The following is a 26218-nucleotide window of genomic DNA, read 5'->3' on the forward strand; positions in this document are numbered from 1 at the left end:
GGTACAACTCTTCTGCGACTCAGAGGCATTTTTAAAAATCACAAGACAACCATGGCAAATTAATAACTAACACTTCCCTAGACGCATCAGCAGAAGATTAAGAATAAAATTTAAAGATTAGATGCAAGATCCCTTAAAATAGTTGTCCTAAATTCATTTCTTAGATTCTAGAGTAGAAGAGATAAGAAGCCAAAAGGATGAAATGCTCAGAGAAGCCTAAGGGCCTGATGGAACTAGTAGTACCATTAGGGTAGATTGGATTATTTATTTATTTATTTGTTTGTTTGTTTGTTTTAAAGGAGGCTCTATTCCCAATATGGGGCTTGAACTCACAACCCCAAGGTTAGGAGTCACATGCTCTACAGCAGAGCCAGCCAGGTGTACCAAGAATGGATTTTTTTAATTAAAGAATTTTAAAATGGAAAAAGTCCATGTTTTTAATTTAGAAAAGCCAAAATTATTCTAATTACCTTTAATAATCAATAGAAAAAATACTCACTAGTTCTTTGTATTCCTGATGAATCTCTGTATAGGTCAATTTGCTTTCTTCTTCATCATCAAAAACTAAATTTAAAAGAAAAATATTACTGTATAGTGTACAAAAACAAATCATTTCATTAATGCAAATATAAAAGTGCATTCCTTACATCTTACAGTAGAATTCTCATTCTTATAACCTAGCTCTTCAGCTTTGAATTCTTGAATTAAAAAAACTCTATGTGCATATATATACACGATATATACATATGTATATTTGTAATATGTTATATGTATAGCATATAAGAGTGTTAACTGTAAACAAGTTTCATATGTTTGTTTATAGTTTCATATGGAAGATCTATTTCATATGTAAGACAAACACTAATTTGCCACTTTCAATAATAAAAGGCAAAAATTTATAAACTTTTAACATAATGTTATTAATAGTTTTCAAACATTAATTCCTTTTACAACAGGTTCCAGATTATGTTATCATAATTTGCTGATATAAATTTTACTGTAAGTGACTAGGCCATTTTTGCTCTATATAAATCAGTAATGAAATTAAAATAAATAAAACCAAAACAAATGTTTACTCAATGATCATATGTATGAAACAATGTGCATTAAAAAGATACATATTCCATCAAGAAATGACAATTAATTAGGGAAACAGGCCAATTTCATGAATTTTTAACAATAAACTTTTTAAAATTCCCCCTAAATGATCCAAAATGCAAAACTAACTTCTTTAATTTTCTACTTAAAGCTCTTCAATGACTGTTCTTTGACTAAATAATAAATGCAAAATCCTTAGAAAGCCAGACAAAACTTCCAAGTCTCATCTCCTATCATCCAAAACCCAAACTTTGCACTCTTAATATACATCAGTACTTGGAATACCACCATTCATAACGCACACCATGCTTCAAACTCCTGTACATTTGCTCAGGTGTTCCTAGAGTTTTCTGTCTTTACCCAGTCCTTTTCTCCCATTATTCTTCAAGACATTGCAAATGGCACATTCTCTAAGACCTGCCACCCACTCTCAACTCCTGGGCTGGTTAGATCCCACTCTCTGAACTCAAAATAGAGCCATATGCCCTCCTTTATTATAACACCTGCCAATTTAGATTTAAATTCCATTTACCTGCCTGTCTTCCACACTAAATCATAAACTTCTCAGCCACAAGGATTTTGTCTCATTCATATTTCTATCCCCTGCTTCTGGCCCACATACACTCAATAAATGCTTATTGAAATAAATGCTGATATCACAGGTTGTACAAAACTAATCTTTTTTTTTTTAAATATTTTATTTATTTGACAGAGAGAAATCACAACTAGGCAGAGAGGCAGGCAGAGAGAGAGGAGGAAGCAGGCTCCCTGCGGAGCAGAGAGCCCGATGTGGGGCTCGATCCCAGGACCCCAGGATCATGACCTGAGCCGAAGGCAGAGGCTTTAACCCACTGAGCCACCCAGGCGCCCCTCTACAAAACTAATCTTTAAAGACTAGCACACTAACAACCTAAAGTCACTGAAGTATTAACACTTATTTCAAGTGACAATGGGATGTTACTTCCACCTCTACTGGCATCTGCTCTGTGTAACACTGTGCATACACACAATACAGCAGTAATTTAAACTGTTTCTAGTTAGTTCTAAGATCAAATTACTACATTACATGTGTATAAAGTTGAGGATTACTGCTTTCCTGTGAAATTACACAGTCAGATATATTACTACTGAGATGCAACCACTTTTGACATTTGGGGATAAAAAGAGCAATGCTTTAATTTTTTTTTTTTTTTCATTTTTGGCATTTAGTCTCAGAGGGGTAAACTGAATGAAAGAGTGACATAATTCTTTTTTTCTCCCAAAGGAGGTCAGAATTCCACATGCTTCATTCGTCTCAGAATTTTAAATTCTTAAAAAGATCACAAATAAAAATTAGTTTAAACTTCTTTAGAAATTATGCATAAAAACAATACTTAAATACTATCTGGATTTTGATTACGGCATAATTTTGATTATGGTAATGAAAAGATTCAGTGGTCAAACTAAAGTTTATCTTTACCAAATTCATGGACCCTTAGGGTTGAAAGGACTCTTAAAAGCTCATCCAGGGAAAAAAAAAAAAAAAAAAAAAAAAGCTCATCCAGGATAACCAACCATTTGATGGTTATCTCCATTAAGTTGCTGTCAAACCCATTTAAACACTGCTGCCCTCTGGGGAACTCATTACCTTCTGAGATAGGCTAACTTAACTGGGATACATTCTGCTATGGCACACTTCCTTCATAGAAATTTGTCTGTGGCTTGTACGCATTAACCCTAGCTCTATGCCACTGAAGCTTACAAGTCTAAACCCTCCAACATAAGGCAGATGTTCAAATGATTGATGGATATTACTATCCTACAAGTCCTGCCTGCTAAACACCCATGGTATCAGCTGGGCATTCATTCAAATGACATGGTTTCTAGCTCCTTTTCCATATCTGGGCTCCAGTTTGTCTCAGAGAACTGAACGCAGAATCTAAGCGTGAATGATCAGGACCCAGAGGTCCTTTGCCCTCACAGGGAATATTAGGCCACCTTTATATACCTTAGTTGTTACAAGATACCCCCCCCCCGATTTTTGGTATATCCGAGAGTCCGAGAGCTCAGTAAAGGCAAACATGCCACTGGGTCGCCAGCTCTGGGCCTGCTGGAGTAACAGCGTGCCCTCCCTTTGCGGTTAACTGTTAGATCGGGAAGGAACACTAGGCAAACTCCTATCTCTCCTCCCCAGTCTCTGCGGAAATTGTTGAAGCCCACCCAAACAGTGCACCTACCCAAGGAAGAAACGTGCAGGATAAGGCGAGAGACCCAACATGGGATTGAAATCTAATGATTTTCGGATGTGTGCTCGGGCCGAAAGAAAGGGGAGTCCCTGTCTTCAGTTCCATGAAGGAAGACACTGACGCAGTGACAGCAATACCTCCAACAAACCGGCTCTGAACCTGGCGGACAGGGGTAAGACCTGAGAGATGAGAGATGGTTCGTGGTGACCAGCTTCTGCCGATCGCTGGCGAGAGAGAGGCGAGAAAGAATGGTCGGTTCGGGATCTGGTTTTTACCTTCACATTTCTGCTCCACAAAGTCCAAGATGGGGATGGACCAGTCCGGGCCTCGCAGGAACCCAGCGATGCTCTCCACCACCCATTCCACCTCATCCTCTTCTTCCGCAGCCATCCCGCTCCGCGGGCCGCCGCGGAACCCTAGGCCAGACCCTCAGAGCCTGCGTAAGGCCCTTGGGCCGTAGGGGGCCGAGAAAGAATGGGAGAAGAAAGAGTGGCCCCCGCAGTCGCCCTGGTACCGGGACGAAACCTACAAACCAGTAACGTAAAATGGTCGCTATGGCAACACGCGCAGCCGCCCAGGACAGCCTCCCGGAAGTGAAGCCTGCTCGGCTGGAGCCTGCGAGCTCAGAGAGGCGCATTTGAAGAACGTTTCCGATTGGCTGGAAAAGGACAGTACCTAATCAAAAGATAGCCTTCCGCCCATTGGCCCGGAGTTGCTAAGTAGGGCTGAGAGCAAAAGTGTAGCCATTGGCTGGAGGCCCTAGCAGGACTCGACGTTTCTTCTTCCGAGCAGTGCGTGCGAGCCAGGAAATGGCGCAGTGAGGTACGCGGGGTGACCGGTCTTACTTCTTTCTGTAAGGGCTTCAAGAGCTTTGCTTCGCCGTTGTATACCCTCTACTTCAGTGCCAACCATTTTCAAACCCACTGGCCCAATAACTTTTGCAATAAAAGCGTTGTTTGAAAATACAAAGCCGAGCTTTGCTGATCGGCTCTGTCTTTGTATCTCATAGTTCCAGGTGGGTCTTTAACCTTTTTTTTTTTTTTTAATATTTTATTTATTTGACAGAGAGAAATCACAACTAGGCAGAGAGGCAGGCAGAGAGAGGGAGAGGAGGAAGCAGGCTCCCCGCGGAGCAGAGAGCCCGATGCGGGGCTCGATCCCAGGACCCTGAGATCATGACCTGAGCCGAAGGCAGAGGCTTTAACCCACTGAGCCACCCAGGCGCCCCGGTCTTTAACCTTTCATGGGTAGATAGAAAAAACTAGAATTAGGAGATTTTTCAAGGGCAAAATCGAATTCATTGTTCATTTAAATAAATGTTTACATTTTATGTAACCCAAATCTTACGTCAGACAGCACCAACTCAAATTTTTAAATTAGGGTCCACTGTGGAGTGGGTCCTATAGGTCATTGCCAAGGTCTTCGGTGTCCCCAAATCTCTTCAGCCTTATATATTGTTACAGTAAGTTTTCAAGATCCAATTAACTGTATCAATTTATGAATGAGGCAGCATCCCATCTGGCAAGTAGAGGAGAGCCCCAAAGGGCCAGGAAAGGAAAGGTTTTTAAAGACGTTTTAAAGGTGTGGGAAAAAGGAAATTGTTAGCAAAGAATCCATTGTTTGAGGCAAGGTCACCCTCCTGAGGGGGACGAAAAGGGTGTATCAGTAAGTTTCCTAATGCTGACTGGAAAAATCCCTTGTTGACTGGTTAGAGGTTAGATTTCTAGGCCAAAATGACAGGTTGGGTTTTTTTTAGGTCTTGGTTTACTGGTTCCGGGCCTTAACCTAAGTGACACCATTTTAGGCCTGTGGTTTTCTTTTTAGCAATATATTTATATAAATGAGATCATATTATATGTGTAGTCACATAACTTTTTTCACTATGAGGTCACTTTTCGTGTGAAAATATAGAACTCCTTTTTTGCAACTGCATAGTATTCTATAAACTACCATTTAATCTATTTTTACTTTGTGTGTGTGTGTGTATACACACACACACACACACACACACCACACACCCAGAATATCTTAGTTATTGCAGAAATGTGATCCTTAATGTGCAGTTTTTTTCTCCCTTCGTGATGTGGGTGTACTCTACCATTTTTTCCTTACAAACTGCTGAAATAAACATCTTTGTGTCACTAAGCTGTTGATTTTATGGACTATTCTAGGGGGTAGATTCCAGCAGAATTCCTAAATGAAAGTATAAATGTCTTGATTTATTCGAGTAATCTTCAACTGCTAGATTAAATTACTTCAATTTTTAAAACTCAAACAGTTCTGCAGTGAACATACTTCACATACATTTTTGAACCCAAGTCTCGTTGTTTCCTTTGAATAAATTCCCAAATGGAAAATTACTGAATTTATTTAAAAATTTTTTTGAAAAATGTCTTTGCCAATCTACTAGGTTAAAAATAAAACATAGTTTCCTTTTTAAATTTGAAATGGAGCGTTATTTGACATGAATTAACCTTTGTGTTTGTTCCTGGGTTAGCTTTCTATATCCTTTGACCATTTTTTTATTGGGATGTTCTTTTTTTTATTGATATATAAGAGCTTTTTATACATATTATAAGAATTTTAACCCTTTGACACATGTTGCAGTGACATGCTTGTCATTTGTCTTTTGATTTAGTTCATTGTGCCTTTTATTATATGGAAGTTTTGTATTATCCATGTAGACTTTAAATGGGAGATTATAAGTTAATTATTTTCCTTAGTGGATAGCTATGCTCCAAACACCACTTGCTGGAAATGGGTGTGGTAAAGTGTTGTGGTTTTTGAATTACTGAGTAGAGGTAAAAGGAAAGAAGAACATCATCATTCTTAGGCTAACCTATTGTGACCCTAGAGGTGGATTTCTGCAGTTTCTTATTCTGTTTTTCTGTTTCCGAAGTCAGCTTAAAACAGAAATCCCACCTTTGTTCTGCCGGTTTCCTCTTTTTATAAAGAAGTTGCTTGGGGGCGCCTGGGTGGCTCAGTGGGTTAAAGCCTCTGCCCTCAGCTCAGGTCATGGTCTCAGGGTCCTGGGATTGGGTCCCACATCAGGCTCTCTGCTCGGCAGGGAGCCTGCTCTCCCCCTCTGCCCCCGCCGCCTCTGCCTGCTGCTCTGCCTACTTGTGATCTCTCTCTCTCTCTCTCTCTGTCAAATAAATAAATAAATAAAATCTTTAATGATGATAAAATTTACCTAAAAAAAAGTTGCTTATATGGTTTCTAATGAGCCTAGAGGCCACAAAATTCTTGGCATCAGTCTTCTTCAGTCTCTTCCAAGTGCTTATCTATTTCTCTAGAAGCAGACAATAACTGGGGTGCACAAGCTCTCCTCTCATTTATTTTCTCAGCATTATTCCTGAATGTGGGCAGTGTGGATTTCCTCAGGCCTTGGATTTTTCTCATTTATTTCAAAACATTCAATTATTTCAATTTTCACCTCAAAATGTAAGGCTTTTCTTTGTATTCACTACTTAGGATCTTAGACCCAGTGTACTCACACAGTTTTAACAAAATATATTCAACATGTTCATCATGAAATAACCCAAGCTCAACAGAACAGTACACGTACTCAGGGCAACGCATGTGGGTGTGCTTGTGTAAGAGAAAGAAGACAATGTGAGTGTGTGTCATGCATTTTACCATAGGTCACTTTGTTCAGTCAGTGTTTTTCCCATTTCACAGTGGTGCAAAGCATGAGTCATCTCTTAAAAAAACGTGACTTCTTATTTTGGCAGTTTTATTACTTTTTAGCTACTACATATAAACAGATTTTTGTATTGAAGGTATATGTTGTAACAAAAGAGACCAAAATAGGTAACACATACACACATAAACATATATATACACACTGTTCACACACACATGTAAACATGCACACATATCTACATTACTTTTACCATAGGGTTGATAGGGGTTTAATTATAGAACACTTAGAAAAAGCACTTGGGGGGTGCCTGGGTGGCTGAGTTGGTTAAGCGGCGGCCTTCAGCTTAGGTCATGATCCTGGAGTCCCAGGATCAAGTCCTGCATTGGGCTCCCCGCTCGGCAGGGAGTCTGCCTCTCCCTCTGGCCCTCCCATTTCTCAGGCTCTCTCTCTTTCTCTCAAGTAAATAAATAAAATCTTTTGGAAAAAAAAAGCACTTGGGACCATGCTTAGTAATTAATAATACATATTAGCTATTACTGTTATATATATATATATATAGTCTAGTTTGTTTTTTTTAACAACTTGCAGCATGGGAGTAAGAAACCATTCTTTTTATTTTGCCTTTCTCCTTTCACTGCCAGATCATTTGTGTTCTTCATGACAGTTGTGCTGAAATCTGCTTCTTTCCATCCTCAGTGTGGGAACTGAGCCTCTGCCTTACAAAAGGGTTATAAAATCCAGTCTTCCTCTTTTTAAAGATTTATTTACTTATGAGAGTGAAAGAGTGCATGCAAGCAAGGAGAAGGGCAGAGGGAGAGAGAGAATCTCAAGCAGACTCTGTGCTGAGAGTGGAGCCCAACATGGGACTCAATCCTATGACTCCAAGATGATGAGCTGAGCTGAAACCAAAAGTCAGATGCTCAACTGACTGAGCAACCCAGGCACCCCTGTAAAGTCCAGTCTTAACAGGATGACTGCATTCCTTCAGGTTTTTCAGGGACCATGAGAGTAACAGCTGCTCACATTTGTGTAGTGCTTTGTAGTTTACAAAGGTATTTACATCTGTTTGACTCAATGCAACCTTGAAAGCTAAAAAAGATGGTATTAAGATTTTCCCCATCTTATAGGACTGCTAGGTTGCTGCAACAAAGTACCACAGACTAGGTAGCTTAAATGACAGATTCCTATTTTCTCACAGTTCTGAAGACTGGAAGTCTGAAATCAAGGTATCAGCAGGGTTGGTATCTTGCAAGGCCTTTCTTCTTGGCTCTTAGATGCTGCCTTCTCATTGTGTCCACATGGTCTTTCCTCTTTGCCCATCTGTATCTAAATTTCCTCTTCTTATAAGGACATCAGTTGAAGGGGAGTCAGAATATGATATCCCGAAATATGCCACTTTCAGAATATTGATTATTTTGAGCTAAAATGAAGGCAACTGAGAACTCTCTGCTCTCTCACCATCTGCATAAAAGCAGGGCATAAATTTCCCATGAGAAGAGACTTTCCCTGGGAGAGTACCAGGAAGAGGAGAGGTGAGAAGAGCACTCTTATTACTACAGACAAGGAGTCAATGATGAGATGAGTTTGCATAAACAGACTTTACTAAAATAACCCTTACCTTACATTAAATGATCTTTGTCCCTCCACACATATTTCCTTTTCACTTTTACACAATTAATGTACTCAAGAAGCCCAAATCCCCTTTCCTTTGTCTGGTCACTTCTCCACAACTTATCACCCTTTGTTTTAAAGGTATGTAAGCCCCCAGGTCTGTCTGCCCTTTGACTTCTTTCACTTCTTTTCTGTGAAGCCCCAGTGCTCATACAATTTTATTAATACTTAAAGTTAAGTGTTTTTCTTACCCTGTTATTCTCTCCTGTTACTCTTTAGTCAGTTTAATTCTCAGGCCCCAGCTACTAAACCTGAGAAGGTAGAGGAAGAGGTTTTTCCTTTCCTCCAGAGTCACATTGGATTAGGGCCCCTCCAACAATGACCTTGTTTTAACCTAATTACCCCCAATAAAAGGCCCAATCTCTAAATACAGTAAAATTTTTATGTAGGGGGTTAGGACTTCAACATATGAATTTGCGGAGAACACAACTCAACCCACAACAGGTGGGAAAACCAATACTTTTTCAGGTCAAGCTTCTTGCCCACGTTCAGAGCAAAGTCAGGGCTTATACTTCCCTGTACTTGATACTTAAGCAACAAGGCACCTTCAAACTTTCACTTTATAAATGCATCACAGAAAATTTTCCATATCAATGAAAATATTTCTGCATGATTCTTTTTCATGTTATCTAGTTTCTTAGCTCAGGCTGCTATGACAGAACACAGAAAACTAGGTGGCTTAGAAACAACAGAAATTAAAAAAAAAAAAAGAAAGAAACAACAGAAATTTCTCTCATAAGTCCGGAGGCTAGGCAATCCAGCAGATCTGGTGTCTTTGGCCAGATCACACTTCCTAGTTCATAGATAGCAGTCTTCTCGCTGTGCCCTCAGGTCTAAGGCATAAGGGAACTCTCTTGGGATCCCTTTTATAAGACCGCTAATCTCATTCAGGAGGGTTTCATACTCATGACCTAATCACCTACTAAAGACCTACCTCCTAATACCATCACATTAGGGGTTAGGATTTGAACATACGAATTTTAGGGGTACTCATGATTCAGTCTATAACACCTACTTTCCCATTGTATAAACATAACACAGTTTAATTAAATAATCTTGCACTATTTAGAAAATAATTCTATAATGAGCACCCTTGTAATTAAGTCTTTGCTCCTAATCTTTATCATTTTATGAAGATGAATTTCTACAAATAGAACTGCTAAAACACATCGTTTGCAATTTTTAAAGACATTTGTACCCATGAAGGTTTTTTTTTTAAGAGAAAGTATTGTGCATTCTGCAATAATCATGGTTAAATGCTAAGTAATTCTTAACCTTTACATCCTTGAATCTACACATCCGTACACCTGCACAAATACATCCCAGATACTATGGAAAATGCTAATTTAATCAAAGTATGACCAGAGAAATGTGAATTCTGAAGGCAGCAGGCTCTTTAATCTCATTAATCTCCAACACAATGCTTGGTGTTAAGAGATCCATAGTGAATATTTGATGAATATGTGAATGAGGATCATAATATATAATATGTAATGCCTCATATTTGCCTAAAAATAATCTTTTCTTTTTTCTGACCCTGGGAGTGAGAGTAAAGGTGTGATTATTGACAGAGCAGGTTTGTTTGTTTGTTTGTTTTTAATATTAATGAAACATGCTTGCCATTCTAGGTCAGATGGCTTAAAGTTATTATCAGGAATCGGCTTAAAAATACCTGTGCAATAGAAATGCCATCTTCATATGTAATTTATAGAACGTTTAAAGTAGCAGTAATGAACTATCTAATTGCTACTCTAAATGCTATGATTTCAGCTTTCAAATAAAGAGAGCGCAAAAGAAAGTGACTGCTTTAATCCTATAAATTGCTTTTTTCCTGACTATGGAAAGACTTTTTAGAAGTTCAAAATTGTAGGTTCTTTGTAAATATCTTTTCTTGATTATTTGGTCTATGTAATAGCAAAGGGATAGAGGAGGTTTCCACGGGTTGGCAAATAAATAATTACCTGCCATATCTTCAAATTCTCCAATGAATCCTTAGATTTTTACTGCATGTGCAGATGTGGCATCACAGAATTTTCATTCTCTTTTCAATGTCTTTTGTTTTCTATTCCTCATAATCTATAAAAAAAAAAAAAAAAAAAAAAAACAACCAGCAGCTTGATTTAAAGTAGCAGCAAAGAAAGGGCACCTGGGTGGCTCAGTCAGTTAAGCACCTGACTCTTGATCTCAGCTCAGCTCTTGATCTCAGGTCATGAGTTCAAGCCCTGTGTTAGGCTGGGTGTGGTGTCTACCTAAAAAAAAAATTTTTTTAATAAAATAGCAGCAAAGAAATAAAAACACAATGACTTTCCAAATAATGGCTAAATACATGCATTTGGCATAAAATGGCATAGCTTAAAAACCTTTCTTTACTTGTGGAGTGCATACTGTGTGCCAACCACTGTGCTCAACACTCAGAATAAGGAGCTCTGGATCTGGTACATTCTAAATTCCAAGTGCATGACAGATGGCTTATTTTCATTTCATCGCTAAGTGTTCAGGGTCTTTTTGTGGCATTTCTTCTTTTTATTTTACCTCCCTTTCCTTATTCATAATGGGGGTTTTTCTCCACTGTTTTACTTGTATGTGTGTAAATAATTTTCCTGTCTCTTTTCCCTTCTCTTCCCTTCTACCTTTTATTATCTACTAAGCTGACTCTTACATTTGTCGCCCGTGTATTTACTCACCTATTTCTCTGTTTTGTTTTCTTCTATTACTGACTTTGGGGAGGGTAACTAATTTATAGAACATGTTTATATATACCTTATATCTGGTTTTTGTTCTCCTAAAAGGAGCTGCAGCCTAGGTTAATAGCCTCTAAATTTTTTTGACCAGTAAAAAATTTTCAAATACTCCCCTTAATATGTAAATATATATTTACCAATGAACTACATATATGCACAAACATGTACAATATACACGATTGTATAATAGAGAATTTTAAAAACAAAACCTGAAAGAAATTGAAATTAACGAAGGGTGAGATAAAAATATGTAGGTTGAAATTCTAACATGTTTTCCCTGAGTGCCAGTGGATCATCTTGTGCACCACTGTAGAAGTCCCTACTTCAGATTTGATAAACTTGGTTGTTTGGTCTTCTCATCATAAGGAAGCCACTGAGCATCCTCTTTGCTTTATTACCTTTTAGAATATTCTGGGAGAAACAGTAAAGTGATTTTTGAGAGTCATCTTTGGAGCCCAGCACACTGAGATCAAGATTCTTAAAAAGGATAATAAATGCCTCTTGCACCTTCAGAATAGATAGCACCATCCTATCTGGCAACCGTGCTCGTTTGGGAGACAGGAGGGAATCAACTTAATAATGGAACATTTCTTAAAGATGGCAGGGAAACGCTCTTTTATTTATTCATTTAAAAATTTTATCTTGATTGCTTTTTCAGTTGGAAAAGTAATATATGTGCGTTGAAAAACCCTCAAACATTACGGAATTATACAACGAAGAAAGTGAAAGTCTCCTATGTTTTCCTACCACCTAAAGAAAACCACTGTAATTGTGGGGTTATTGGCCTCCAGATTTTTTTTTTAAGATTTTATTTATTTGACAGACAGAGATCACAAGTAGGCAGAGAGGCAGGCACAGACAGAAAAAGAGGGAAGCAGGCTCCCTGCTGGGCAGAGAGCCCAATGTAGGACTCGATTCCAGGACCCTAGGATCATGACCTGAGCCAAAGGCAGAGACTTTAACTCACTGAGCCACCCAGGCACCCCTGGTCTCTAGATTTTTTAAATGCACATGTTAACATGTATTATTGTCTTCTTCAGCCAAAATGAGACCATTCCCATTTATACACAGTTTTTACTTCATTTTTCCAAGGGTATCTTTCAATATCAATACAAAGGGATTGTTCTTTTACATGGATGCATAGTATTCCATTATATAGGGATATCTCTATAATATCTATATTGTCTATGTTCATGTCCAGTATTTTGCTCTTATAAACAATGCTACAGTAAACATTAGTGAACATGTATTTCTGCATTCTTGCCTGAGTAGTTTCAGAAAAGAGAAGTGGAATTCCAGGTGTAAGGATATGAAACATTTGTGGAACATTAAAATTTTCCCTCCATATTACCAAATTGCCCTGCAAAAGGCAATACCAACTGATACTCCTGTCAAAAGATTATGTTTTTATTTATCCACACCTTTTCAACACTAAAAAGTATTAGTGTTTTGGTGATTTTTTTTTTAAATCTGAAAACTAAAAAATATTTACTTTTTAAAAAAAATTTATTTGAGAGAGAAAAGGCGAGCAAGTGAGCTCAAGCATAAGGAATGGCAGAGGGAGAGGGAGAAGCAGGCTCCCTGCTGAGCAGGAAGCCAAATGCAGGGCTCCTATGCCAGGACCGGTATGATCATGACCTGAGCCCAAGGCAGACATAACTGACTAAGCCACCCAGGTGACTCATTTACTTGTTTTAATTTGCCTATGTTTATTGTTAGTGAGACTGTGGATTCTTTCATATATTCGCCAGCCATTTATATTTGTGAGAGCAGTGATTCTTTGCTTTGTTTCTATTTTTAACCTTTTATTGTACAGATTTACAAATACACACAAAAGAAACACCATGCTTCAACAGTTATTAACATTTTTACCAATCTCAGACACAGTGTCATTTCAAATAGGAGTACTTTCAAGTAAGACTGGAAGATGTCGTTTAGTGCCCCTTGACCCAGGCCCTCACCTCTAATTCCTTGGCTAACCAGAAAAAGTGTAAAGGAGTAATGAAAGCCAGCCCTAGGTGTCCTGCAGCCTTGAAAACCGAGTTACTGATTCAGGCCACCAGATGGCAGACCACAGGGAAAAAGAAAAAGGAGGGGAAGAAATCCACACCTGCCCAGACCCAGCTCCAGGATGACCAAGAAGTCTTAGAGAACTTGGTTTCCTATTACTATGGGCGGGGGGGGGGGGGGGGGGGGGGGGGGGGGGGGGGGGGGTGGTGGAGAGGAGGTGGGCGCGTGCGCGCATTGTTTTAGACCATGGTAACGTCTTTAATTATCTGATAGTAATGTGCTTTATTATGTATTTTATTATCAGATAAAATCTTTTATGCTTTTTATTTTCCCTATAAAGGTTATTATTATTCTTAAGGCCACCAAAACTAAAGTCTTAATTGGAATTGCACCAAACCGATAAGTTAATTTGAAAAAAAAATCAAGCTCCTTCTATTTCATCTTCTCATGAGAGGACACGATGCTTTCCCCGTTTATTTAGGTCTGCATTTGTATCCCTTAATAAGGATTGCAGTTTTCCGTATAAAGAACATAAATATCACTCATTAAGAATTTTACTTGAGGATCGGTTTATTTTATGTATATTCCAACCGGATTTTGATGATTTTACAGATATATATTGATATTTGTGGGTTAAAAGTTTAATTCCTGTTTTTATTAAAAGTAGCTACGAGTTCTTTCTCGTTCTCTTACTATGCAGTTATGTAATCTGAAAAATATAAAATTCTTCTATTTGCCTTTCCACTGTTTATTTCTCTTACTTGTATTTCATGTGTCATTATATTGGTTAAAACTGACATACAAACATAAAAAATTAATAGCAATGATAAATAATATAGCTTAACTATGTATAATTGAGTTATTTGGAAAAGATACTGATCTTTATTTTAAGTTTACATAATAGTGTGTTTTTATTAAGAATATAAATGGGTATTGAATTTCATCCAGTGGCCTTTCAGCATCACTGAGAGGATCATATGCTTTTTCTTATTTAATCAATTTATGTGGTTATTTTATTAATGTTTCTTATAGTGTCAGGTTTTTGTGCCTAATATTCATAAGTAAGGTTTGTCTGTAAATTGTGGAGTGTGTGTCATACCTTTATTGGATTATAGCGTTAGAGCTACATTTAGCTCATGAAAGAATTGGATCTCACCCAATAATTTTCTGTCTTATGTTCCAGAATAAATACATAATGATTTTTATCTGTTTTATTATTATTACGTTCCTGAGGCAGTTCTGGAAAGAACGCTATTTTTAAAATTTCAAAATGAAGATAAAGAAATGCTTGTATTATTACAGTAGAGACATTTTTACAATTCAGAACCTTAAAGAGCTACAATAAAGGTTATTTTCCCGACCCCAACATGCTAAAGAAATGCCTGCCAAACCCATTATAAGATTACCTCTGTCTGGGTATGCTACTGGTTACACTATTACATAAAGTGGACAAAATCCTCTATTTTTCTCAGCTGTTCTGCTCAATCATGAAAAGAGTAAAATTATGCCTAGTGATTCAGCACCTGAAATGTTATACTATGTCAAAAGTTGCTGCCCATATAGTTTTCACAAGAAGCTATTGCATTTCTCAGGTTCTGGTAGATAACAATATCCCAAGAAGTCTTTCTTGGTTGGGGGTGAGAAGCACTAAAGAATTTGACCCTTGTTTTATCTAGTTGTATGTCTTGCCTCTGGAAGTAAGTCATGGCTTGGATAATAAAAAAAGTGGTTATGGTAAACTTCCAGATGAATAATATTGATGAAGTTTCATTATGACCCTTCACATTGATGAATTACAATGTTGTTCAACAGAACTTTCTGGCATGATGGAAGTGTTCTGTTTCTGTGTGTGCAATGCATACCTGTGTCTTCTGTGGCTCTGAGGACTTAAAATGTGGGCAGTGCCGATCAGGAACTGAATTTTTATTCTTATTTAATTTTAATTAATTTCAATTTAAGTAGCCACATGTGGTTCGTGGCTACCATATTGGACAATGCAGCTTCAAAGCATGAAATTTAATCAGTATGGACCCAGAATGGTTTCAGCACGAAACATTTCCTTATTTTTTTTTAAATATTTTATTTATTTGACAGAGAGAAATCACACTAGGCAGAGAGGCAGGCAGAGAGAAGGAAGCGGGCTCCCTGCGGAGCAGAGAGCCCGATGCGGGGCTCGATCCCAGGACCCTGGGGTCATGACCTGAGCAAAAGGCAGAGGCTTTAACCCACTGAGCCACCCAGGCGCCCCACGAAACATTTCCTTATTATGCATAAATAAATTTCACTTGCCAATATTTTGACAACTGAAAATCAATATCAGTCTCTGCTGTCTTCAAAATCATTTATGCTTGCACTTAAAAAATTTGGTTTGGGACGCCTGGGTGGCTCAGTGGGTTAAGCCGCTGCCTTCGGCTCGGGTCATGATCCCAGGGTCCTGGGATCGAGTCCCGCATGGTCTCCTTGCTCGACAGGGAGCCTGCTTCTCTCTCCACCTCTGCCTGCCTGTGTGCTCTCTCTCTCTCTCCTTCTCTCTGACAAATAAATAAAATTAAAAAAAAAATTAAAAAAAAAATTTGGTTTAATACTTTTCTTCTGACTGAGACACCTTTTGTCATTCTGAGAATTATCTGATTTTCCTCTCACTGCATTTTGCTGTTGTTGTACCTCTTTGTTCACATGCTTTCAGTTCTGCTGTTAGGTGTCTTTGTAATTTCGCATCTGAATTTTTGTTAGTTTCCTTAAATAAAGCGATTGGGTTGAAATACTGACATGAACATGGATATGACATATACAGTGATGGATAATTATATTAATAAACTGGGTGTGGGTAAAAAAAATGATCAAGAGTTGGCAAAAAAAAAATGTAATGAGAACTTAAGAATAGAATTGGCACTTTAGTATGGAAATTACAGCCATATCATTGAACTCCTTTACAAAGAGGAAGCCATTTTACTGAATCCATTACTGTAATTACACTTTAAACTTGCTAAAAATCTGTACCGGTATACACCAGTTTTACACACAGCCCCCACACCCAGCTCCGTGATTATGAAAATTTTAAGATTTGGTGGTTACATTATTGTAGCACTACTGCATTAAGTTGCTTCTTGCCTTTCAGTAGGAGCAATTTGAATATATACTGAAAAAGTTTTATGACTTCAAATGACCTAATAGGATCAAGTATTTATTTCAGTGAGTTATCTTTTCATTAACAGATTGCAAAGTACTATTTTTAGAGAAGTTGGAACAACCATTCATTTGAAGCTAAAGCTTCAGCATTTAATGAATTAATTCATCAATCAAATCATAATCTTCACTAGTTGAGAATAATGGTATTTACCTAAATACAAAAAACCAAAAGCTAATTTTAAGTGAGTTTACCAGTGGCTAGAATCCAAACATTGAATACATTGAAATATTGGGCTGCCTGGATACTTAAAAGAAGAACCCATGTTTCTGTCAAGACACTGAGTCTGATGGTGGAGGCCATCTCTAGGAGGGATGAGAGAAGTGGCAAACTCTTTAGGAAGGAGCAGAAATGAGATGATACACCTCACTCAGATCAGTAATTGAGATTAGTCCAGTATTTTGATAAAATATAATCTTATTCCCTGGGCCCCCACCAACTCACAAATTTAAGTTTGCATTGTTTCTTAGGAAACGTTTTGCTAACAAATAATAGTGTGAACACAGGAAATAATAAAAAACATGAGCCGATCGAGAGGGAGACAAACCATAAGAGACTCTTAATCTCAAGAAACAAACTGAGGCTTGCTGGGGGTGCGGGAGTAGGGAGAGGGTGGTTGGGTTATGGACATTGGGTAGGGTATGTGCTATGGTGAGTGCTGTGAAATGTGTAAGCCTGATGATTCACAGACCTGTACCCCTGGGGCAAAAAATACCTTATATGTTAATAAAAATAATAGAATTAAAAAAAAATGAGCCAATTCTTTTTATCTGTTTTTGCATGATTACCTCATTTTAAAAATGAACGTAATGTAAGATGAGTTTTTATGATAGCTAACAATATTAGCTGTTTTTGCCCGTTTGTTTTTTCAAGTAAATTTCAGAAGAATTTGCTCAGTTCTCCCAGAAATATTTTTATTGGGATTTTGTTTAATAACTTGAAGTATATTAATTAATTGGTGGGAAAATGACAGTATTAAAATACTAGTCTTCTAAAATATAATATCACTTTTGTTTATAGTTAATATCTTTTAGGAAAATCTAGTTTTCTTTGTGTTAGTGATACATTTTTCCTTAAAATTCATTTAACATATATTTACATCTGCTGCTATTGTAAATCAGGATTCCATTTTAATTGTGTATTTCAAACTGAGTATTGTTGTTACATATGAATATTATTTCAATTTTATATATTTCCAAACATTTTACACAAACTCTTAAAGTATTGTATATTTCTCTCCCTAAAAATGGAAGTTTCTTTCGTTGTCTATTTTTTTCTTAAGATTTTATTCTTTTTTTTTTAAGATTTTTTTTTAAGATTTTATTTTTTTATTTGACAGAGATCACAAGTAGACAGTCAGGCAGAGAAGGGGGGGAAGCAGGCTCCCCGCTGAGCAGAGAGCCCAATGTGGGGCTTGATCCCAAGACTCTGAGATTGTGATCTGAGCCGAAAGCAGAGGCTTAACCCACTGAGCCACCCAGACACCCCTTAAGATCTTATTCTTAAGTAATCTCTACACCCAGCATGGGACTCAAACTCACGATCTGGAGATCAAGAGTTGCATGCTCTACTGACTGAGCAGCTGGGCACCCCTTGTCTATTTTCTTAATCAAAAGTAGTACCTGCTCATTTCATACATGTCATGTTTATTAAAGTTTGAGACTTGCTGCGGTTGGGAGCACTGGCCTGTCATGTATACGCAGAAGGCTCTTGCTAACAGATTTAGGATAACAAAGGCAAATCACACTCCAGAATATCTACAAATCAATTTAGAAATAGCGATTAAAAAAAGAAAGAAAGAGGAAAGAAAGAGCAATTTCTGAGGTGCTTGGGTGGCTTAGTCGGTTAAGTATCCCACTCTTGATTTCAGCTTTCAGCTCAGGTCATGATCTCAGGATCCTGGGATGGAGCCCCACGTCAGACTACCCTCTCAGCAGGGATTATGCTTGTCTCCCTTTCCTTCTGCTTGCTCTCTCTGTCTCTCTCTTTCAAATAAGCCTTTAAAAATAAAGATTTAAAAAAAGAAATAGCCATTTCTGCTTCAAGGATGCATAGGGAAGATTTTGTTAAGAGGAAAAAATTACCCTACAAGTGTTCAGAATTTGTTGCCATAAACTTCTGAAACTTTTGAGGACGTTGCTGTTATGCTGATGTGTTGGCAGTAGTAAGGATTTCATATTAATTGAATGAATATAGCACTTTGTATGCCCTGAGGCTATAGTGATGAGCATGAACAGAGCTTAAGGGAAGATAAGACATTAAATAAAGGCTCACCCAGATAAATGCATCACCTGTTCCTGGAGTGGAGAATTTGAGGAGTCCAGAAATTGTGGCAGTCACAGGAACCCCTTGAATTTGGCTTTAACCATCCACAGGAAATCTAACCCTAATTAATAACTCTTTTCCTTTTAGGATTCTCATCCGAAATCACTGATCTGTGAAACAAAGCCTGGAAATAGACTCTGAGATGGTCCTACTAGACGTGTTTGTCAAACAGATGAAGAACTAGGTAGGACAGCCCCTAAACCACCGTTCCAACTTCAGTTAGATAACTACACTTTCTCTCGCCTGACCAACTTTGTCCCCCACTTGCAAATTATGAAATATTCTCAGTGCATTTTCAAGGAACTACCAGAGCCTAAGAACTTAGTCTGCAGTATCTCTGAGCTGCAGATCAACTGGGCTATTTCTGTTGCCCATTGGCTAAGGACTTCCACTTGCCTATAGCCACTGTTCAGAGTGTCCAGACCACACACTGGGTATATCTCACTGTACCCTTGAAACGGGAGTCAGTTGAACTCCATGATCCTTTTAGGTAGAGTTCCACATGCCTGGGACTAGGAAGTGCCTAAAACCTACCTGATAGATAGCGTATATGATCAGTCCAATTAATCCAGTCAGGAAAACAGAAACCACTGTACAGAGTTCAAACAGAAAGGGATTTAATTGTGGAAAATGGTTGCAAAGGTGTTGGAAGGGCTAGAGGAGAAAGGGAGAGAAAGAAGGGAATGTCACCCAGAGATGAGTAAGCTGCTACCGCCACTCAGCCTGGAGCCCTCCAGCTGCATCTGCTGCCAGAAATTTACTATGTGGCCCATGTCAAACTCAACCTTCACCAAAGGGGCACCCCGTGGCCTGTGCCAATCTGCCATTGAGACACTTCTACCACTGGGACCGGACTAGAACGGCTTATTCTTTTCTTCCACCAGTGATTCCCACTGGCCACACCTGACTGGAAGCCAGTTGGTAAAGGATTTAGGGAATGGAGTTATAGCCGTCCATCCCCTGCAATTATAGACTACAGAAGGGAGAGTATGGCATTGTGCCAACAGAAGAAAAAAAAAAAAACCTGGCACAATAACATCATTTAGGTAGATGCTAATCATTTTTAATCATTTATGTTTGGTGGAAAATTACTTCTGAATGGACTGGATAAGTGTAAAGGACTAATCACTTTCCAATAATTTCCTGAGAAATCTTGCTGTTGAGGTTTATTAAGGTGTCAGCCCCACAAGACAGATCGGGAGCCAAGGATGGTGGAGAAAGGGAAGAATGGACAGGACAGAGCAGGTCCAGGGGCAGACATCTAGATAATTAATCTGAGAGGCCAGCATGCATTTTGAAAAAGACTCTATCTTTCCAATTAGAAAACATTTTGCCTCTAAAATTGAGGATTGAGGTAGAAGAACAATAAAAGCCTTTTCTATTGTCTGAGTGGTAAGAGCCAATGAGTTTCATAAGAAGAAAAAAATCTAGCTTACTAATTGTATGTAAAATCTCCTTTAAAATAGAACAAAAATGAGTCACCAAAAATACAAAAGCTACATAAATTAGCATCCTTCCATGTCTTTAGATAACTAAGTAAAACAGCATAATAAAGTTAGGTCCCCAAATTAGCTTCCTTTCATATTCCACCCAGGCCTATCCACTAGCATTTGTAAAAAGCTCGCATTACCATGAGTTGATACCTGACGTGGAATTTTTAAAATTTCTTTATATTTCCTCCACCCTCACTCTGATTCACAAAATGCTTGATTGGAGTTCACTGAGATTTTGTGGCTTATCTGACTCAAAAATGAGTTCATTCCTATTTTGTTAGTTGGCATAAAAAATATTCAATGAGTAATGCTGAACAGGATGATAATCTTTTTTTTTTTTTAAGATTTTATTTATTTATTTGACAGACAGAGATCACAAGGAGGCAGAGAGGCAGGAAGAAAGAGGAAGGGAAGCAGGCTCCCCGCTGAGCAGAGAGCCCGCCGGTCCTGGGGCCCGAGGGTCCTGGGGGACCCTCCAGGTCCTGGGGCTCCTCGATCCCAAGACCCTGAGATCATGATCTGAGCTGAAGGCAGAGGCTTTAACCCACTGAGCCACCCAGGCACCCCTGAACAGGATGATATTCTATGACTAAATATGTATAGATCAGTTCAAAGGTTGTTTGAAAATTCTTCTTTTTAGTAAAGTACATTTAATTTTTAGAATCTTGGAAACTTAAAACAGCCCTTAAAATGAACTTCGTCTGGGGCGCCTGGGTGGCTCAGTGGGTTAAAATGAACTTGGTCTGCTTCTTCCAGAGTATATAAATACAAGCATAGATTTCTTAAGTTAATGACTATATCTTGTGGGGTACCAATCTGAAATGCTGTTCTAGGGACTTCTTTCAGAATTGTGAAGTATTTTATTATAAAAATTGGAATGGGTTTCTGAAAATACTTTTTTTTAAGCTGCCACTTGCTGTCATCATGAAATACATAGTATATAACCAATGAAAATTAATGTAAGAATAATAAAGTAAATTTATATATATGTGCATTTAAATTTTTCACATGTGGTAAAAGGAAGGATATTTCGGTAAGGTACTTTTCTTCTGGTTATGCACAATGGTCTCCCAGTTCTTATGCAACTAAAGTAGTCGATTCATTTAATAATAAATCCTTCCAGGAAAATACTGGAAAGGTGGAAGCAGTGGATCAAGTTATATTGGTGTGCGTAACTTAAACTTTCCCCTCTCTACTCTTTGAGACAGTAGGGTAAACATTCAAGACACACTCCTAGGGGCTCCTGGGTGGCTCAGTGGGTTAAAGCTTCTGCCTTTGGCTCAGGTCATGGTCCCAGGGTCCTGGGATGGAGCCCCAAAATGGGCTCTTTGCTCAGCAGGGAGCCTGCTTCCCCCCCCCACCCCCCGCCCCGCCCTTCTCTCTGCCTGCCTCTCTGCCTACTTGTGATTCTCTGTCTGTCAAATAAATAAATAAAATCTTAAAAAAAAAAAAAAAAAGACACACTCCTAGGGTGCTGCATAGAGACCTAAAGGGGTCCATTTCACAGACCAATGGTACTTGCATTCAGGCTAAAGTTTGCACAGGTGTGGCTATGCTGTTTGTTCAAACAATGAAACATGTCCATACCCATTGCGGTAGGTAGAATAATGGTCCCCAAAGATGTCCACTCCCTCTACCTCTAGAACCTGTGAAAGTGTAACCTAATGTGGCAAAAAGGATGTTGCTGATGCGATTAAGAATCTTGAAATAAGATTATTCTAGATTATCCAGTGAGCTCAGTCTAATCACATGGATCTTTACAAGCCAACTTTTCCCTACCTGGAATCAGAGAAAGATGAGACTATAGAATAAGGGTTAGAGGAGATGCAATGTTGATGGTTTTAAAGACAGAGGAAGAGGGCCACAAGTCAAGGAATGTGAGTAGCTTTTAGAGGTTGAAAAAGTCAAGGAAACAATCTCCTTTAGAGCCCCTGGGAGGCTCTCTTCACACCTTGGGTTGCAGTCCCGTGAGACCTGAGCCTGATTGCTGACCTACAAAACCATAACAAATCTGTGTTGTTTTAAGCCACTAGATTTGTGGCAATTTGTTATTGCAGCAATAGAAAACGATGTGTGGGACTCCTCGATGGCTCAGTTGGTTAAGCGTCTGCCTTCGGCACAGGTCATGATCCCAGAGGCCTTGGATGGAGTCCCACATCCGGCTCCTTGCTCAGCAGGGTGCCTGCTTCTGCCTCTGCCTGATGTTCTCCTTGCTTATGCTCAGTCTCTTGATCTCCCTCTCTCTCTGACAAATAAATAAAAAAAATCTTAAAAGAAAACTATGCATAATGCCACTGCCCTAAGCCCACTTGCTGCCTTGGCCATCCTGCCCTTTCATAGAGACTCTCAATCCAAGAACAAAAAGAGAAGGCCCTGCCGTAGCAGATTTCCCTGGAGCCCTGTTCTGACACCGTATCCAGCTTTGACTAGGCTGTACCCAAGCTTTACCAGTTGTGAAATATTTGGACCATAACTTTTGATTACAGGGACCTAGATCAGTGATTTTTCAGACATTTTTTACTCCAACCCACCTACAGTAAGATATACATTTTGATGTCACCCTAATACACACAGAATTCCCATGCACACATTTTATATAACTCAAAACCAATGTTTCATGAAACAGTGCTTATCTTTACTACATGTACTGTACTCTGATATTTTCAGTTCTATTCTTTTCCTTTTTTTTTTCTTTTTTTGAGAAAGAGAGTGCATGTGAGCTCAAGGGGGTGGGGGTGGGGTACAGAGGGAGAGGCAGGGAGAAAATCTTAAGCAGGCTCCATGCTCAGCGCAGTGCCCAACGCAGGGCTCCATCCCATGAACCTAAGGTCAGGACATGAGCCAAAATCAACAGTGGGATACCTAACCGACTGAGCCACCTAGGCACCCCTATTCTCTTCCATTTTTTTAAAGTAAATTGCAACCCGCTAAATTGATTTCATGATTCATTAGGTTGCAGCCCTCACTGAAAAACACTGACCTAGATCACGACAACTCTATGGTCAAGATTTAAAATTTCTGCTGGAGAATGCATTCTGTTAAAGGAAGCATAAATATATGTTCAGAATTTAAATTGTTCCTATATGTAACCATAATTTATTGTATTCTTTTTTATTAATTTACCAAAAACATACTAGTTTTCTCCAAGTGAACATCAAACTCATGATAGTTTATAATCATATAATAAGAGAATAATAATAATAAGAAGAAGAAGAATAAAAGGACCACAACAGGGAGGGTATACATTATAGAAGCAATTTTTAAATGAATAGTCATTGGGTACATGTATTTAGTATTCTGCTTTTCTATTACTGTATTTGTTCATTTCTGCTTTTAATTTTAATATTTCCCTTTTTCTTGCTTGCTTTACTCGTTTCCTTTTTTAGACTCTCTAGGTTAATTTGTTGCTTTTCTCTCTCTTTTTTGTTTCTTACTGCTATTTATACCTGCAGCATTATTTCAAACATTTACAGTTTGTTTCAGTATCCCTTAATTTCGAGGTCCTGGAGGAGTTTACACATGCATTTAAAATTATATTTGTTACAATTCAGCTAGCTTTTCTAGGTGTTGGTAATAAAAGGTTTGAAGATTGTGATACATTAGTTAGCTTTCACTAGGTTATGAACAACCAACCACCCACCTCCTGGTGGTTAACGGCAACAAAGGTTTGTTACTCAGTCACTGCACAAACTGGCTACAGCTCTGTTCCAGGATCTTCATTCTGGGATGTAGACTGAAAAAGCAGCCCTCCATATGAGACACACTGGTTCATGGCTAAACCCTAGAATGTTTCTTAAATGTTAAATGTTTCTTAAAGCTTCTGCTCAGATGGGGGGCATACATCACGTTTCCACATACATTCCATAGACAAAGCAAGTCATAAGGTCAAAACTGATGGCTACGCATGGGCGAGCATAATCCGTTCATAGGCAAAGCGACAGATAGTAGGGAACAATGGTATAATCTACCCCGTGTTCGCTCCCATAATGCTGCAGCCGGAAGGGTTTATCCTTGCCTCTCTGTCAATTCAAAACTCTATTTTATTGTTGGATTATATCTGAGACTTACCATTATAGCATTTATGCTTCCCTTTTTAATGTATCTTTAATCACACTATAATGCTGTTTGTCTCCCTTAATGCTTCTTGCTATAAAATCAGTTGTGCTGATTATGTTTTTATAGGCCACACATGGCTGTGGCTACCATGGCTTATAATAACATTAGGAAAACAGTGTTCTCTAGCTTGCCTACGCTCCCAGCAATGCAGGACCTCATCTCTCTCTCTCTGTTTCTCAAAACTCACCAGGCACTACATGTGTTTCTGCAAGGGGTCCAGTGGTGCCCAAGGATCCTTGCTGGGACCCATGCAGCCTTCCTAGCCTGCTGAGAAGAGAGCAGTGTTCCCGCCACCTCCAGATGTCTGAGCCTTGCAGAGCTCACACCTTCAGAGGCTCCTGGGTATTCACTCTTTTCTAAATTAATAGCCATCTTTCCCCCAGAGCTTTGGCTCAAGTTTCTAGTTGCTGGGGACACCACTGGATAGAGAATAATATGATTAATACTCAAAATTGCTCTGACAGCCAAACCTTGCATTTCAATAAAGCTTCTCTCTCCCTCTCCCCACCTTCCCCCCTTTTCCTCTCCCTCCCCCTTCCCTTTCCCCTCTCTCCCAGCCCCTCACTCCCATCCTCTACAGGAGGCTTCTCTGCCCTGGATGCTTATATATATCCTCCAATAACCAACTCCTCCCTGGAAACTGTGAAACAGGAAATTTAAACATCGGGTTTTTATTATGCCCATACAGGGGCTATAAATTGTAGGCCATCCCCTTGTTTTATTAAAATGTTCTTATTTTAAGACATTTTTTTGCAATAATCACACAGGGGAAAAAAACAATAATATAATAGGGCTCTTAATGAAAACCATTGTCTACTGTCCCATCCTCTCCCACTCCTAATCTGATTTCCCAAAAGGAACCACTTTTCATTATTTCTGTTTTCAAGGCTTTTTGGTGGCTGCTTCCCTAGTTCTGAATAACGGGCCTTTACTGCTATTTCTTGATTTATTGATAAATCACTCCATTAGGTGAGAAGATTAATTCCCCTATAAAGGTTGGTGTTTATATTTTCTCCAGTTTGGTTCATAGGCTGCCTCTAAAAATTGAAAATTACTAACAATAATAACGTATCATAACAATATAAATATTATAACTACATAAATATTATTGATGGAAATATTAGATACAAAGATTTCATTTTCCTCTCCACAGGGGCCTTTAGAGATCATGTAAAAGACTGTTTGAATTTAAGATGTGAGTTTTACTTGGCTGGTTTGATTTTATATTTCCATCTCTTTTCACTTAGGCTGAAAATCTTGGTTCCAATGATAATAACATAATAATCAGTACTTAGAGCTCTATGTTACTCTCTTTTCCCCAAAAGCTTATTTTCAAAAAAGTCAAACCTACAGAAAAAGCCGAAAAAAATTAGTACAATAAATATCTGCACGTCTTTTACCTAGATTCATAAATGGTTAAAAGTTTTTGCCACATTTGCTTCATTTCTCTTTTGTTTTTGCTGAGTCATTTGGAAGCACATTGCAGACAGCATGACAGTTCACCAGTTGCGTTTTCTCCTACAATAGGACATTTTCTTACAAAACCACAATCCCATTATCAGACCCAAAGAATTTAATATTAACATACTGTGACATGACCCATATACAAATTTCCCCAGTTATCCCCCAAAATGTCCTTTATAGCTTTGTCCTATCCAGAATTCAATCAAGGCTCATTCATTACACATAACAGAAATATCTCTATA

General features: G+C 38.5%; 1 protein-coding gene and 1 long non-coding RNA gene across 3 annotated transcripts in view; one reads left to right on the forward strand and one right to left on the reverse strand.

Annotated features, from left to right (window-relative positions):
* Nucleotides 1-3898, reverse strand: part of CFAP36 (cilia and flagella associated protein 36) — a 32156-nt gene extending 28258 nt beyond the window's left edge. The window contains exons 1-2 of the mRNA XM_045979766.1: nt 3599-3898; nt 500-564 (exon numbers count right to left, since the gene is read on the reverse strand). Of these exons, the coding sequence (XP_045835722.1) occupies nt 500-564; nt 3599-3713 (180 nt within the window). The 5' untranslated portion in view covers nt 3714-3898. The remainder of the gene's footprint in view (nt 1-499; nt 565-3598) is intronic.
* A 157-nt stretch (nt 3899-4055) lies between these two features.
* The window catches only part of LOC123926023, a 43613-nt gene continuing 21450 nt past the window's right edge, over nt 4056-26218 (forward strand). The window contains exons 1-3 of one of the 2 annotated variants that reach the window (XR_006815142.1): nt 4056-4145; nt 18991-19087; nt 24703-24854. This is a non-coding gene — a long non-coding RNA (uncharacterized LOC123926023). The remainder of the gene's footprint in view (nt 4146-18990; nt 19088-24702; nt 24855-26218) is intronic. The other variant, XR_006815143.1, reaches the window with a different exon arrangement.

The sequence above is a fragment of the Meles meles genome, chromosome 15 (genome assembly GCF_922984935.1).
Source record: "Meles meles chromosome 15, mMelMel3.1 paternal haplotype, whole genome shotgun sequence".
Classification (NCBI taxonomy): Eukaryota; Metazoa; Chordata; class Mammalia; order Carnivora; family Mustelidae; genus Meles; species Meles meles.